At 45.6% G+C, this 14,745-nt stretch overlaps 1 protein-coding gene across 1 annotated transcript in view; it reads left to right on the forward strand.

Moving 5' to 3' along the window:
- The window catches only part of FDXR (ferredoxin reductase), a 46,483-nt gene that overhangs the window by 21,380 nt on the left and 10,358 nt on the right, over positions 1–14,745 (forward strand). Inside the window, exons 5-8 of the mRNA XM_070735952.1 lie at positions 3,825–3,938; positions 5,378–5,479; positions 7,206–7,313; positions 9,067–9,151. Coding sequence (XP_070592053.1) covers positions 3,825–3,938; positions 5,378–5,479; positions 7,206–7,313; positions 9,067–9,151 — 409 coding nt within the window. The remainder of the gene's footprint in view (positions 1–3,824; positions 3,939–5,377; positions 5,480–7,205; positions 7,314–9,066; positions 9,152–14,745) is intronic.

The raw sequence follows: 14,745 nt of genomic DNA on the forward strand, positions 1-14,745 counted from the left end.
GCAGAGATATAAACAATTTCTCAATATGAAAATGAAATCTCTGGCACAATCCCCACAGCATGTTCTAACAACCTCTGCCATTTTAAAGTCATTTTTAAAAGAAAAATAAATAAAAATTCTATCTTTGTATTTTATCTACGAGGGTTATCCACAAAGTAAGGTTACAAGGCCTGTAGCTCTCACAAAGAATGTTTGCGCGGGAGGTTGGTGTTACTATTGTGTAGCAGGAAGCCAGCAGAAGAGAATAAGCAGTGCCATGGTCAGTAGATCCTTGACTGGCTTTGTGGTGAAGGTGAGAGATGAGCGTCCTCATTCCTTTTCCCTCCAAGTGTGAAGTGCACGCTGTAATGCGCTACCTGAATGCTAAGGGCATGAACACTGCAATGGATCCCCAAGATTTGTGCGTGATGGGTGCCCAAGATTTTTCTCACAGATTGCTGAGTTTGGAATTTTTTGGCTGAAGGAGAGTGAGTTATGGCACCACTGCATTGATTGCCCTTTGCTCTCTGGAGAATGGTAATAAGCCCAAGTTTCATCTCCTGTCATTATACAGTTGAGAAAAGCCTTGCCTTCAATCTCGAAGTGGTCAAGAAATTCTCGGGCGGCACTGACTCTGTTGATTTTGTGCACTTCAGTAAGCATCTTGGTGCTCAATGACCTAATGACCACTGCTCATTCTCTTCCGCTGGCTTTCTGCACGCTGGATCGTGCAGAACGCAGCCGCGAGAGCCATCGTGGGGCTTCCAAGATTCGCCCATGTTTCCTCAACACTCCGAGGCCTGCATTGGCTGACGATCAGTTTCCGGTCACAATTCAAAGTGTTGGTCATGACCTTTAAAGCCCTACATGGCTTTGGACGAGACTACCTCTGGAACCGCCTGCTACAGCATGAATCCCAGCGACCGATAAGGTCCCACAGAGTTGGCCTTCTCCGGGTCCCGTCGACTAAACAATGTCGTTTGGCGGGACCCAAGGGAAGAGCCTTCTCTGTGGTGGCCCCGGCCCTCTGGAACCAACTCCCCCCAGAGATTAGAATTGCCTCCACCCTCCCTGTCTTTTGTAAACTACTCAAGACTCATTTATACCCCTAGGCCATTACAAGTTATGCATGGTATGTCTGTGTGTATGTTTGGTTTTATAATAAGGGTTTTTAGTTGTTTTATTATTGGATTGTCACATGCTGTTTTTATCATTGTTGTTAGCCGCCCCGAGTCTACGGAGAGGGGCGGCATACAAATCCAATAAATTATTATTAATTATTATTATTCCCGCTACACGATAGTAATACCAACTTCCCTCGTGAACATTCCCCACGAGAGCTACGTGCCTTGTAACCTTATTTCCCGGATAACCCTCATAGATCTTACATAATGCATCCAAAGTACTCTGTGATTAAAAATACCTCCTGTGATACGAGCAATTAAAAGATTAAACAAGTAAAAGGGAAAGGGAAAATGCTTATAGATGCCAGGGCTCCGATCTGCATCAGGAGAGTTAAAGCACAACTTCCTAGAAGGACAGCCAATTGCAAAAGACGATTGAGTTTCTGCATCCCATAGCTGCAAATCAGTGTGGCTTGTTCCTCTCCTGAAAAAAAGAATTAAAGAAAAACAAATTAAGATCTAGGACATAAGAGCAGCAAAGTGTTAATAGCATGAATGAGCCCAATGTCTACCTTCGTTGCTGTTGCCTTTATTGCACCCCCTCCCCCCAAAAGGGTCAAAGGGTCAGGCCTAGCTGCTCCCTTCTCTGTTTCCTTCAGTACAGACGCCTCCCTCCTGAACTCCTCCAAAAATTGTACAGTTCATTGTCTTATACCAATGTTGGCAAACCTTTTTGGCACTGAGTGCCAAAACAGGAATACAAGCGTATATAGGGGAGCACCAGAAACCGGAAGAGCAGTACAGTGGTACCTCGTCTTACGAACGCCTCTTCTAACAAACTTTTCGAGATACAAACCCGGTGTTTTTTTGCCTTTTCTTCCAAACTATTTTTACCTTACGAACCCAAGCCGCCGCAACTAGGATGCCCTGCCTACGGACTTCCATTGCCAGCCAAAACGCTGGGATTCCCCTGAGCCTCCTTTTGCTGGGCATCTCCACCTCCGGACTTCCGTTGCCAGCCGCAGCGCCTATTCTTGCACTGCTAGGATTCTCCTGAGGCTCCCCTCGCTGGGAAACCCCACCTCTGGAGTTCCATTGCCAGCTGAAGCACCCGTTCTTGCGCTGCTGGGATTTCCCTGAGGCTCCCCTCACAGGGATTCCCTTCATTTTTGTCGGCGCTGCTTTGAATCACAGCGAGGGGAGTCTCAGGGAAAACCCAGCAGCGCAAGAACGGGCACTTCAGCTGGCAATGGAAGTCCGTAGGTGGGGTTTCCCAGCGAGGGGAGCCTCAGGAGAATCCCAGCAGCGCAAGAACGGGCGCTTCAGCTGGCAATGGAAGTCCGTAGGTGGGGTTTCCCAGTGAGGGGAGCTTCAGGGGAATCCCAGCAGCACAAAAACGGGCGCTTTGGCTGGCAATGGAAGTTCGGAGGTGGGGATTCCTAGCGACCCAAGGCAAAAGGGGTGAGTTTTGGGATTGCACGCATTATTCGCTTTTACATTGATTCCTATGGGAAACATTGTTTCATCTTACGAACTTTTCTACTCACGAACCTCGTCACGGAATGAATTAAGTTCGTAAGATGAGGTAGCACTGTACTTGGTGTACACCCGTGTGCCAATTAGCTGAATTTACAGTTTCCGGCAGGGCAGGTGAGCTGGTCACTTGGCCTTTTGGTTCTCTTTGTGCCACTTCTGGCACGCGTGCTATAGGTTCGCCATCACGTCCTTTTACCATCTTGACTCAGCCCTGTCAGTTAAAAAGCCAAGAATAGTGAACAGTCTTGTAACATCTCTTCCCATTTGCTACAGAGAACAATATCCGTAATAAATAATCAACATAACAGCGGCATATAAGCATCTCAGAATTTTGCAATCAGCAGACTGACCTTGAATTGAGAGACATAATAAATGGTCTTTCAGTGCTCTGGCAACACTCATGGGGATTTTCACAGTTATATAGTGGTACCTCTACTTAAGAACTTAATTTGTTCCATGACCAGGTTCTTAAATAGAAACATTCTTAAGTAGAAGCAATTTTTCCCAGAGGAATCAATGTAAAAGCAAATGATGCGTGCAAACCCATTAGGAAAGAAATAAAAGTTCGGAATATGGGTGGGAGGGGAAGGAGGAAGAAGAGGAGGAGGAGAGTCGCTGCTGAAGGAAGAAGGTGAGGTGAGGGGAATAAAAAAAAAATTCAAAACTTTAAGGCTTAAAAAAAAAAGAGGGACTCTGAGGCAGTGCCCAGGGAAAGGAAAACACTCCGGGCTGCCCAGAGCGAAGGGAGCGTTTCTTTTCTCTGGGCACCTATAGAGGTTTATTCCCTCTCCAAGCACCTAGATAAAGGAAAATGCTTCATTCGCTCTACGCTGCCAAAGCCTCCGTAAGCGCCACCGAAAGGCTCCTCCGGCAGCCCAGAAAAGCCCGAGATGGCCAGGATTAAAGGGGGAATAGGAAACTGGTCCGGCCTTCGTGCCGCTCTCAAATTTCCAGGGATATTTTTCCCCACTCGGGTTCTTAAGTAGAAAATAGTTCTTAAGTAGAGGCAAAAAAATCTTGAACACCTGGTTCTTATCTAGAAAAGTTCTTCAGTGGAGGTGTTCTTAGGTAGAGGTGCCACTGTATGTCTTTTGTGGTGGGAGAAAGCTGTCTCAGAAAATAGGCCATAGAATATACATTTGAGCCACTGATTTGCTGTAAAGCTTATTTCCCTCCTTCTTGCAGAGTTATGGCGCTGAGGACAATCGGACTCTTGGAATTCCTGGGGAGGACCTGGAAGGTGTCTACACGGCGAGAACATTTGTAGGGTGGTACAATGGCTTGCCGGAGAACATAAATGTAAGAATTTTAGTGGCGTCCCTCTTCCACTTCTTCAAGGTTGCCACTAACTTAAGCATCCAGGGGAGAGACCTGCAGTTGGAAAAAGATTCATAGATTTAATTTAATTTATTTAATTTATTTGACTTTCAAGCCGCCCAAGTCCTTGCAGACTCTGGGCAGCGTACAGTAATAAATAATATAATAAATACAAGAGAGGCAATAATAGGCAATAACAAATATGCAACAAAATGATAGATCATGTACTGTCTTTTTATTTTTATTTTTTTAAAAAATATTTTTTTATTACAATACAAAGATTAAAAAGAGCAGGTATATAGTGTTGTACATATTGTATCATTTCACAGTATAATTATTATTTGTATAGTTGTACTTAAATTCTAAAATACCTTATACAGAGTTGCCTCTAGTTCCCCCTCCCTCCCCGTTGAACTGTTGGCCTGTTTATATATGTAATAATTTTTTTTCTATTTAAAAAAAAACATGATAGGAAATAATAAACAATATTGTAAAACAGTAATAATTTAAAACAGTTAAAGAGAACCTCAAAATGCAACATTCATTCAACAAACATACATATCCCTTGGGTCAGGCTAGATAACCAAATTAAATCCAGAATGGTTTACAACTGTGAACCTGTTTGCATATCTTCAGGAAGGTATTATCCCTCTCTTCCATCTGCCATCAGAAGAGAAAAAAGAAAAATAAAGATGCTTGTAGGAGTTGTTGCTCTCAGGTGTGGAACATGGACACAGCAGCCTTTGCAATGGACATGATTATGTTCCCTCCACTTTTGCCAAGCAGCTTCATTTGTGAATAATTGTCACTGTAACAATAATCAAAGCTGCTGAGCAGTTTTGGCCCTTCAGTGCTCTTCAAATAAGTAGTATTGGCATCTCAGAAATGACTGGGAAGGGGTACTTCCATATTAAACAGCGCATCCCACTTCTGGGAAGAAGTGATAAATATGAAGGGAAAATAGCCTTGTTCTGGTTACTTTTCCCTTGTCGTGCAATGCTCTTTCCCTGCAAGACATCTTTTGAAAGTAGAAATGTTTTCCCATATGTTGTGTGTGATTGGACAGAATCTGTAGCAGAATCTTAAAAGGATTTCAGTCCTGAAATTATAAGGAAAAAATTCTGGTGGCTGACTGCCTTGGATGAAACACTGGGAATGAGCCATTGATTTGCAGGCTGTAAAGGAATTTCCTTCCTTCCTTGCAGTGTGAGCACAAACGGGACCTTTAGAACAGGGGTCTCCAACCTTGGCAACTTTAAGACTTGTGGACTTCAACTTCCAGAATTCCTCAGCCAACTTTTCAGTTCTGGTAGTTTAAGTCCACAAGTCTTAAAGTTGCCAAGGTTGGAGACCTCTGCTTTAGAATTCCTGGGGAGGCATGAGTTGAAAGCTTACTGTGAAGCATCTCTTTGTTCTTCTAGCTGAAGCCAGACTTGAACAGTGAGACAGCGGTCATCTTAGGTCATGGGAATGTGGCACTGGACATTGCACGGATTCTCTTATCGCCTCTTGAAATTCTCCGGGTAAGTGGTGAACGAGCCCTAGAGTCTTGGATGATGGTGGGGAGCAAAACAGAAAATAACCAGAAAATAACCTTTCGGGTAATGAAGGGCTGTGGTGGGCAAGATCCCTGACTAAGACCTATCTGACTGCAGCCATCCTGGAGTCTTGCATTTCAGATGAATGCCTGTCTATTTTATTGGAGAGAACGGGAGTAAACCTTACAGTGATACCGTGTCTTACAAACTTAATTGGTTCCGGGATGAGGTTCTTAAGGTGAAAAGTTCGTAAGATGAAACAATGTTTCCCATAGGAATCAATGGAAAAGCGATTAATGCGTGCAAGCCCAAAATTCACCCCTTTTGCCAGCTGAAGCGCCCGTTTTTGTGCTGGTGGGATTCCCCTGAGGCTCCCCTCCATGGGAAACCCCACTTCTGGACTTCTGTGTTTTTGCGATGCTGCAAGGGAATCCCAGCAGGGGAATCCCAGCATCGCAAAAACGAGCGCTTCGCTGGCAACAGAAGTCCGGAGGTGGGGTTTCCCAGTGAAGGGAGCATCAGTGAAATCGCAGCATCGCAAAAACACCGAAGTCCTCGAAACCCCACCTCTGGACCTCTGTGTTTTTGCAATGCTGCGATTTCACTGAGGCTCCCCTCGCTGGGAAACTGCCTTCCTTTCTTTAAGGGCATGACTTTTCCTCGGCCTTCCCTCTTTTTTTGCCTTAAGGTGGTGGAGCAATTTTTGCTTCTTTTTCTCCCTCTTGATGCTAGAAGTCTTGGGAGAAGTGAATAGATTTTGGCTCTGGGAAATGCCACCATAAACCCCCACGTTTCTTATTCCTTTCAAGTAGAAGGAGGCAAAACTGCAAATCCAAGGCCAGATTGACCCTCCACCTTGGTCTATTTCTCCCCAGACCTGAGAGTACTTTTCTCTTAGGCTTTGGAGATGGAAAAATGCATGAAAGTGATTGCATGGAAGTTTTAGAGCAGTGGTTCTCAACCTGGGAGTCAGGACCCTTTGGGGATTGAATGACCATTTCACAGGGGTCACCTGAGACCATGGGAAAAGACAAATTTCTCCTGGTATTAGGAACTAAAGCTTCTATTCTGGCATCTTGGAACATATTTTTACAATCTGACCAATCAGGCATTTACAGTGGGGGCGTCTCTCTGACCTTCCTACCAATCAGCTCAAAGCTTTGTTGGAAGAATTGGCGCTAAACTTATGGTTGGGGGTCACCACAACACGAGGAACTGTATTAAGGGGTCGCGGCCTTAGAAAGGTTGAGAATCACTGTTTTAGAGGTGTCTCTTTATTGAGAGTTAAAAATGTTGGTTTTAAGTCTGCTTTATGTACACAGCTAGCTGCTTGAATGCTTTTTAAAACAAAAAATGAGATTAAAATAGTGGTAATAAATGCACTACGTGTTCAATGTGCTGTTATTTGCGCCTGTTAATGCCTCCCCCCACCCTCACATTAATAACTAATTCCCATCAGTGTTGCCTCTCCCTCTTCCTGTTCTCTCCTTTTCACCAGTTTCCCCTTCCACCACAGGGTTGATGTGTTGTCATCATTTGCAGTGTTGTGAAAAATGGCCCAGAAATGATGCATGCTGTCGTACCAAATTGTTCCATTACTATAGCATTAACCTGAGAGAAGGTCTTTGCATTGAGTGCAATTCATTTGAACAGATGGCTGCTCGTTCCATGTTGCCTGCCCTAATCCATGTTCCTCCCTCCTTCCTTCTAGAAAACTGACATCACTGAAGAGTCTTTCTCAGCCTTGGCCAGCAGTAAGGTCAGACAGGTGTATCTTATTGGCAGAAGGGGTCCTCTCCAAGTGGCTTTCACCATAAAGGTAAAAGTTTTTTTTAAAAAAGGAAGAAGGGTGGCTCAATAACAGATCTTGACCTCCAGTAAGGTTGTTCGTTCTACAAAGACAAGTTCACATTAAGACAGAGATGTCTACAAAGGAGCCACTGAAAGCCCACCCAACTTCAAAGTGTCACCCTGAAGCCCTCTGTAAAACTGCTGCTGACTGATACTGTCATTAAGTGTTGTACCACATGATTCTTGACAAATGTATATTTTATTTTATATACGCTGAGAGCATATACACCAAGACAAATTCCTTGTGTGTCCAATCACACTTGGCCAATAAAATTCTATTCTATTCTATTCTAATTGACAATATAAACATTGTGTGTGAAATACTTATGGGATAAGTGAATGCACGTATGTCAGCCCAACAGGATAAGACCAAAGTAAGAATGGAATGGAGTGGAATGGAATGGAATGGAATGGAATAGAATAGAATAGAATTTTTTATTGCCAAGTGTGATTGGATGCACAAGAAATTTGTCTTTGGTGCATAAGCTCTCAGTATATTATAAAAGAAAAGATGCATTTGTAAAGAATCATGAGATACAACACTTAATGAAATAAATACAGTTCAGACCTACATTCAGTCTTCAGACAAATAGAACAGAGGTATAAGTTGTTTGGTCAATGTAATGACAAGATAGGCTTTCTGTATTGTTGGCAATACTTGACAATAATCTACACAACTCTCACATGTTCATGTGATAGGAGTGCACTGTTTTCTCAGGTTTGCTCATGGCACCTGATTGAAATCATAGGATGGAACCCTACTATGAATATTATCTCAATTTGCTTTTAAATGACATCTTATTTTGCTTTTAAAGTTGCAAGGGTTAAGCAGAGTTAAGAAACAACTTGGGTCCGTCACCGGGACCAGAGGTTTAGTCTTCTGAGCTTTCGGAGTCATACTGGAGCCCCTCCTCAGAGAACTTCTCTCTAGCTTTGGGTTATTCTCTGTGTGGTGTTTATATGGTGCCTGGTTGTATGTGGCTTTGTAGTTGTTGATTGGGGTGTTAATGACTGACTTAAATCATTGAAAGACTTAATGAACTCAATCTGTATAGTCTGGAGGACAGAAGGAAAAGGGGGGACATGATCAAAACATTTAAATATGTTAATGGTTAAATAAGGTCCAGGAGGGAAGTGTTTTTAATAGGAAAGTGAACACAAGAACAAGGGGACACAATCTGAAGTTAGTTGGGGGAAAGATCAAAAGCAACATGAGAAAATATTATTTTACTGAAAGAGTAGTAGATCCTTGGAACAAACTTCCAGCAGACGTGGTAGATAAATCCGCAGTAACTGAATTTAAACATGCCTGGGATAAAAATATATCCATTGTAAGATAAAATACAGAAAATAGTATAAGGGCAGACTTGATGGACCATGAGGTCTTTTTCTGCCGTCAGACTTCTATGTTTCTATGTTTCTATTGGCTATTGTTTCAGGATTCAATCTGGGTGTATTCGGTGCCTTTCGAGAATAATGTTGCAAGATCCTATTTGGGACACTTACACTCATTCATCAGAATTAGGAAAGCTTAAGATCCAGGCATGTTATAATACTCAGGGGATTCTTCTTTTACTCTCAATTATACTTGCCCAGGTGACATTATATAGCCAGGTTGGGTTGGTTTTGGAAAACTAAACCTATCACCTATCACCTTTCAATGTCAGCCCTCCTGCATCACCTAAACTTTTGCCTTGTTTTTCTGTCTCTGAAACCTTCAGGAGCTGCGAGAAATGATCAACCTACCCAGCGTTAGACCTTTCCTGGATCCTGCAGATTTCAGAGATCTCAGGGATGCCATTAAAGGTGAGGCTCAGCTAAATACCTATTGATAAAACTAGCACACACTAACATGAATATCTGATATCAGCTAAATTTTCCGTCTTTGCTTAATAACAGGAATGCAACTGTAAAGTGTAACGTCACATGCCTACCTCATTTAGTGATAGCAATCCCAACAGGCCCTGTTGTCCTTGTTAGTTGAGGATTATGGGTCAATAACTTCCTGCTGACTTCCTACAAGCAAAATCAATGGGAAAGCTGGCAGGAAGTTTCAAATCTTAGGGGACTCTGGGTGAAGGAGAGTTGCAGGCTGCCACCATAGCACTGTGAGGCTGCTGCCAGGTCAGGGAAGGTACATGCAGGGGTATTGTGTTGTGGGAACGTGCATGTTCTACAGATCCTGGACTTCATACACCATAGCCATGTTCCTCAAGAGAAAATCCACGTTGGTGCGAGCGATTTAGACCAGGGGTCTCCAACCTCAACAACTTTAAGCCTGGTAGACTTCAACTCTCAAAATCCCCCAGGCAGTGCTGGCTGGGGAATTCTGGGAGTTGAAGTTCACCACACTTAAAGTTACTAAGGTTGAAGACCCCTGGTTTAGAGGAGCAACTTGCAATCTTCCTTGGTGGCTTCCCTGTTGACTTTACTTGTAGGAAGCCAGTAGGAAAGGTTGCAAATCACATCACTGTGAGATACTACAATTGTCGTAAATGCAAGCCAAATGCCAACCCCTAAGATGGTGATCATAGAATAATAGGACCACGGGCTAGAACATCAAGGACCAGTTGTAAGTGCCACAGGTGGTACGGGGAACCATATCTGAGGCCATGTGAGGCATTGCCCTATGTCAGCTCCAGCACATATGTGCGCAGTGCCCAGCTGGATTTTGGCCTTTTTTTCAGCCGTTTTCACTGTCCTCGGGCTTCAAGCAAGCCTCCTGAAACCTGGGGATGGTGAAAAACAGGCCAACAGGAAGTTTGTTTCCGATTGGGCCGTTGGGCTGTTTTTCACCGTTCCTAGGCTTCAGGAGTCTGGAGGCTTCAATGAGGCTTGTGCGTAGGCATGAGGGAGGGGAGGTTATGCGCATGCCTGGGGGGGGGGGCGTTATGTGGAGGTGGTGCACATTCCCAGGGGGAGGGCATGGGTGTGGTTATACACGTGCTACTGAGCACGCACACGAGCTAAAAAGGTTCTCCATCATTGTTATATTGCCTGTAAAGTGCCAGGAAGATTTGAAATACAGGATTGAAAGACAAATAATTGCAATAGATTATCTATAAGGGTTTTATTTTAGGCTACCCTAACTGAGATTGGTATAATAGATGGCTTATCCCTATCTGAAGCAGGCGCAGATTATGGAACAGAACAGAATAGAATAGAATAGAATAGAATAGAATAGAATAGAATTTTATTGGCCAAGTGTGATTGGACACACAAGGAATTTGTCTTGGTGCATATGCTCTCAGCGTACATAAAATAAAATATACATTTATCATCATGTGGTACAACACTTAATGATTGTCATAGGGGTCAAATAAGCAATGAAGAAGCAATATTTATAAAAATCTTAGGATATAAGCAACACGTTAGAGTCATTCAGTCAACATGGGAGGAAATGGGTGATAGGAATGATGAGAAAAACTAGTAGAATAGAAGTGCAGATTTAGTGGAAAGTCTGACAGTGTTGAGGGACATTATTTCATAACTAAAGAATCAGGTTGTTTAAGTAGAACTAGAAAGGCACAATGTTGACACTGAGCATTTAAAAATTTGTTGTGTCCAGTTTTTAAAGCTAGCCATCATAGGATTTTGATCAGTTACAAAAAGTGAGGCTCCACTTCGTACTTCTACCCTGTCTTATCACAGGGGTTTAAAGAATAGCCAGTGAGGGAGAGAGAGAGAGAGAGAGAGAGAGACATTCAGGAACAAAAGCAAAAAAGGGCATATAAGCACTTTCAGATGCAGAAATGGTCAAGGAGACAGATGGAGGGACATGCTTCCTCTTGTCCAAGTGACTGGAAATTCAATCCATAGATTTGCATGGGAGGAAAATCTTCCTTGCTTAAAATTAAATGGAGTGGGGAATAAAATCCATCCATTGCTTAAGACAGAGAGATTGCCGTGCATAGTCTGAGGAAGAGTGAAATTGTCTGGCAATCTCCTCAAAATAGTCTCTTTCTATACAATGTATTTGGGTGTACATTTGTCACCTTAGAGCAGTGGTCCTCAACCTGGGGGTCGGGACTCTTTTGAGGGTCGAACGACCATTTCATAGGGGTCGCCTAAGACCATGGGGAAAGACAAATGTCCCATGGTGTTAGGAACTAAAGCTTCTATTCTGGCGCCTTGGAACTTATTTTTACAATCCGACCAATCAGGCATTTACAGTGGGAGTGTCCCTCGGACCTTCCTGCCAATCAGCTTAAAGCTCTGTTGGGAGAATTGTTGCTAGACTTATGGTTGGGGGTCACCACAATATGAAGAACTGTATTAAGTGGTCGCAGCATTAGAAAGGTTGAGAACCACTGTGCTAAAGCATGAGGAGAAACAAATCCCCAAACTACAAAGAGAAGCTACTTTCCCATGAATGAAGCAATTTGTATTTTCATTAATTGAATTATGGTAGGGTTCAATTGGCTTCCAGATGTTGCTGAACCACAAATCCCTTTTCTACCAACCATTTATGGAGTTGCTACCATGAGGAATACAGGTGGAGCTGCCAGATGTGCCCCACACCGGCTTAGGGCCCCCAGAGCCAGGCCACCCGTGCTCTGACAGCTGCTGTGCCTCACAGAAGCGGCTCCAGCAACCCCATCCAGCAGGGCCCTGTATGGCCGCTGACCAACTTCTTTTGCTTATTTGCAGCCGCAATGGAGCAGGAGACTGAACAACATGCCAGTGCCACAACTGTGAGGAAAGGTGGGGGGATTATGGAGCAGTAGCATGAACCCCGCAGCAGCTTCCCTCAGGGCCCTGCAGCCAGGTGATCTATCTCTAGATAGCTGCCTCGCCTTACAGCTATGGCATTGGTGCACCACGAGGCTTGCTGCTCCATTGTGGCCACAAAAAAGAAGGCGTGGGCCAGTGGCCACAGCTCCTGCTGTACATGGCTGCTGGTATTGTCACCGTGAGGCAGGTGTCGGGGCATTGAAGCAAGCCGGTGGGAAGCCTGCGGGGCAAGTTATTATTACAGTGGTCCCTCGACTTGCGCGTTCTCGATTAGCGCGAAACGCTGCAACGCGGTTTTTCAAAAAATATTATTTAAAAAAATAAAATATTAAAAAATAAATTTTTTTTTATAAAATATTAAAAAATAAATTTTTTTTTATTCTGTTCCCTGAATGGAGACCGCCGGCCGCTCAATCGGGCCGGCAGGGAACAGAATGGAGCCTTCCGCGGCGGGGCTGGTAAGGGGGGGAGCCGAGGGGGGAGCCGAGCCCAGCCCCGTGGCATTCGCTTTCCTCCCACCCGCAGCCGAGACTGATTGTGGGTTCCTTCGCAACCTCGGAGAGCTTCCTGGTTTTCGTGAGCTTTCATGCCCCGGAAGCTCTCCGAGGTTGCGAAGGAACCCACAATCAGTCTCGGCTGCGGGTGGGAGGAAGGCGAATCCCCCGTGGGCTCCGTTACATCTTCCGCTGCCAGCCAGGCCATGCTGGCGGCAGCGGAACAATCGCTGGCTGTCAACTTTTCTTTTTAAAACTGGGCAGGAGCTGACTTGCCTCCCCAGTGCTAAAAAGAAAAGTTGACAGCCAGCGCCACGCCTGGCTCGACTTCCCTGGCTGCTTGGCCGGGGAGGCTCGGCCGAAAGCGGCTGGAGCGGCAGAGCCGAGCACGCCTTCCGCCCGGGAAGTCCTGCCCCTTCATCCCCACCCCTCGCCCCTGTGGTCGGCGGGGATGAAAGGGCAGGACTCCCTGGGTGGAAGGCGTGCTCGGCTCTGCCGCTCCAGCCGCTTTCGGCCGAGCCTCCCCGGCCAAGCAGCCAGGGAAGTCGAGCCAGGCGTGGCGGCGGCAGCGCTGCTTCTCTGGTCGCCCGGTCCTCTCCTGCCTCCTGCGCCGATGTTCCCCGCTGCGACGGAAGGCAGTCGCTTGGCTAGGGAGGCTCGGCCGCAGCGGGGAACATCGGCGCAGGAGGCAGGAGAGGACCGGGCGACCGGAGAAGCAGCGCTGCCGCCGCCACGCCTGCCTCGACTTCCCTGGCTGCTTGGCCGGGGAGGCTCGGCCGAAAGCGGCTGGAGCGGCAGAGCCGAGCATGCCTTCCGCCCGGGAAGTCCTGCCCCTTCATCCCCACCCCTCGCCCCTGTGGCCGGCTCATCCAGGGGGGCGTGTGTGGACTGGCAAGCGGCAAGCGGGAAGACCAAGGGAAGGTTCCTTCAGCCGCCCAATACCTGATCCGCTCCGCAGCGCGGCAGCAGCGAGGAGCCGAAGATGGGGTTTCCCCTTTGCCTTTACCCCATCTTCGGCTCCTCGCTGCTTCCGCGCTGCGGAGCAGATCAGCTGTTGGGCGGCTGAAGGAATCTTCCCTTGGTCTTCCCCGCCGCCCACACGCAAACTCCACCATCTGCGCATGTGCGGCCATGAAAAAAATGGCGCACATGCGCAGATGGTAGTTTTACTTCCGCATCCAATATAACGCGGAAATCGGTTAGCGCGGGAGGTCTTGGAACGTAACCCCCGCGCTAACCGAGAGATCACTGTATGTTTGTTTGTTTGTTTGTATGCCGCCCCTCTCCGTAGACTCGGGGCGGCTAACAACAGAAATAAACAGCATGTAACAAATCTAATGTTTAAAATAATTAAAAAACCCTTATTAAAACCAAACATACACACAAACATACCATGCATAAATTGTATAGGCCTAGGGGGAAAAGGGTAGTTCAGTTCCAGCAAGCCTGACGACAGAGGTGGGTTTTAAGGAGCTTACAAAAGGCAAGGAGGGTGGGGGCAATTCTGATCTCTGGGGGGAGCTGGTTCCAGAGGGTCGGGGCCGCCACAGAGAAGGCTCTTCCCCTGGGTCCCGCCAGACATCATCATCATCATCATCATCATCATTATTATTATTATTATTATTATTATTATTATTATTATTATTATTATTATATTTGTATGCCGCCTCTCTCTGAGGACTCACCTCACCCTCACCTCACGGCTGCAGCACACAAACAACCGGACAGAATTGGCTGGCTGTGTAGGCTCTTAAGTAGGGCTTATTTTAGGGGAGGGCTTATATTAGATGCCCATGTAAAAACATGATAGGCCTTATTTCCTGGATAGGTCATCTTATTTTCAGGGAAACAGGGTAGGTGTACTGTTGGCCAACACTGGAGAGTAAAGGTTTCCCACCCTAATGTGGTGTTTTGATTTTCCCTTCACTCATTTCTGTGCTTGAACAAGCCAGCAGGAACTTCAGATGTGTCATCCAGAGGGGAATCAAACCAATGTTTTGAGTTAATTCGGTAGCCAGGACCTTGAATAAGTTGGGTATTTTATACTTTATCCTTTGGCCAAAATGATCCAGGCCAAATGAAAGCCATTATGATTTAGCCATTAGGTGTAATAGCTGATGCAAGACAAGCGCTCATTTTGTCAATCTCTGGGAATATTGAACATTCCATGTG

Source organism: Erythrolamprus reginae, chromosome 2 (assembly GCF_031021105.1).
Source record: "Erythrolamprus reginae isolate rEryReg1 chromosome 2, rEryReg1.hap1, whole genome shotgun sequence".
Classification (NCBI taxonomy): Eukaryota; Metazoa; Chordata; class Lepidosauria; order Squamata; family Dipsadidae; genus Erythrolamprus; species Erythrolamprus reginae.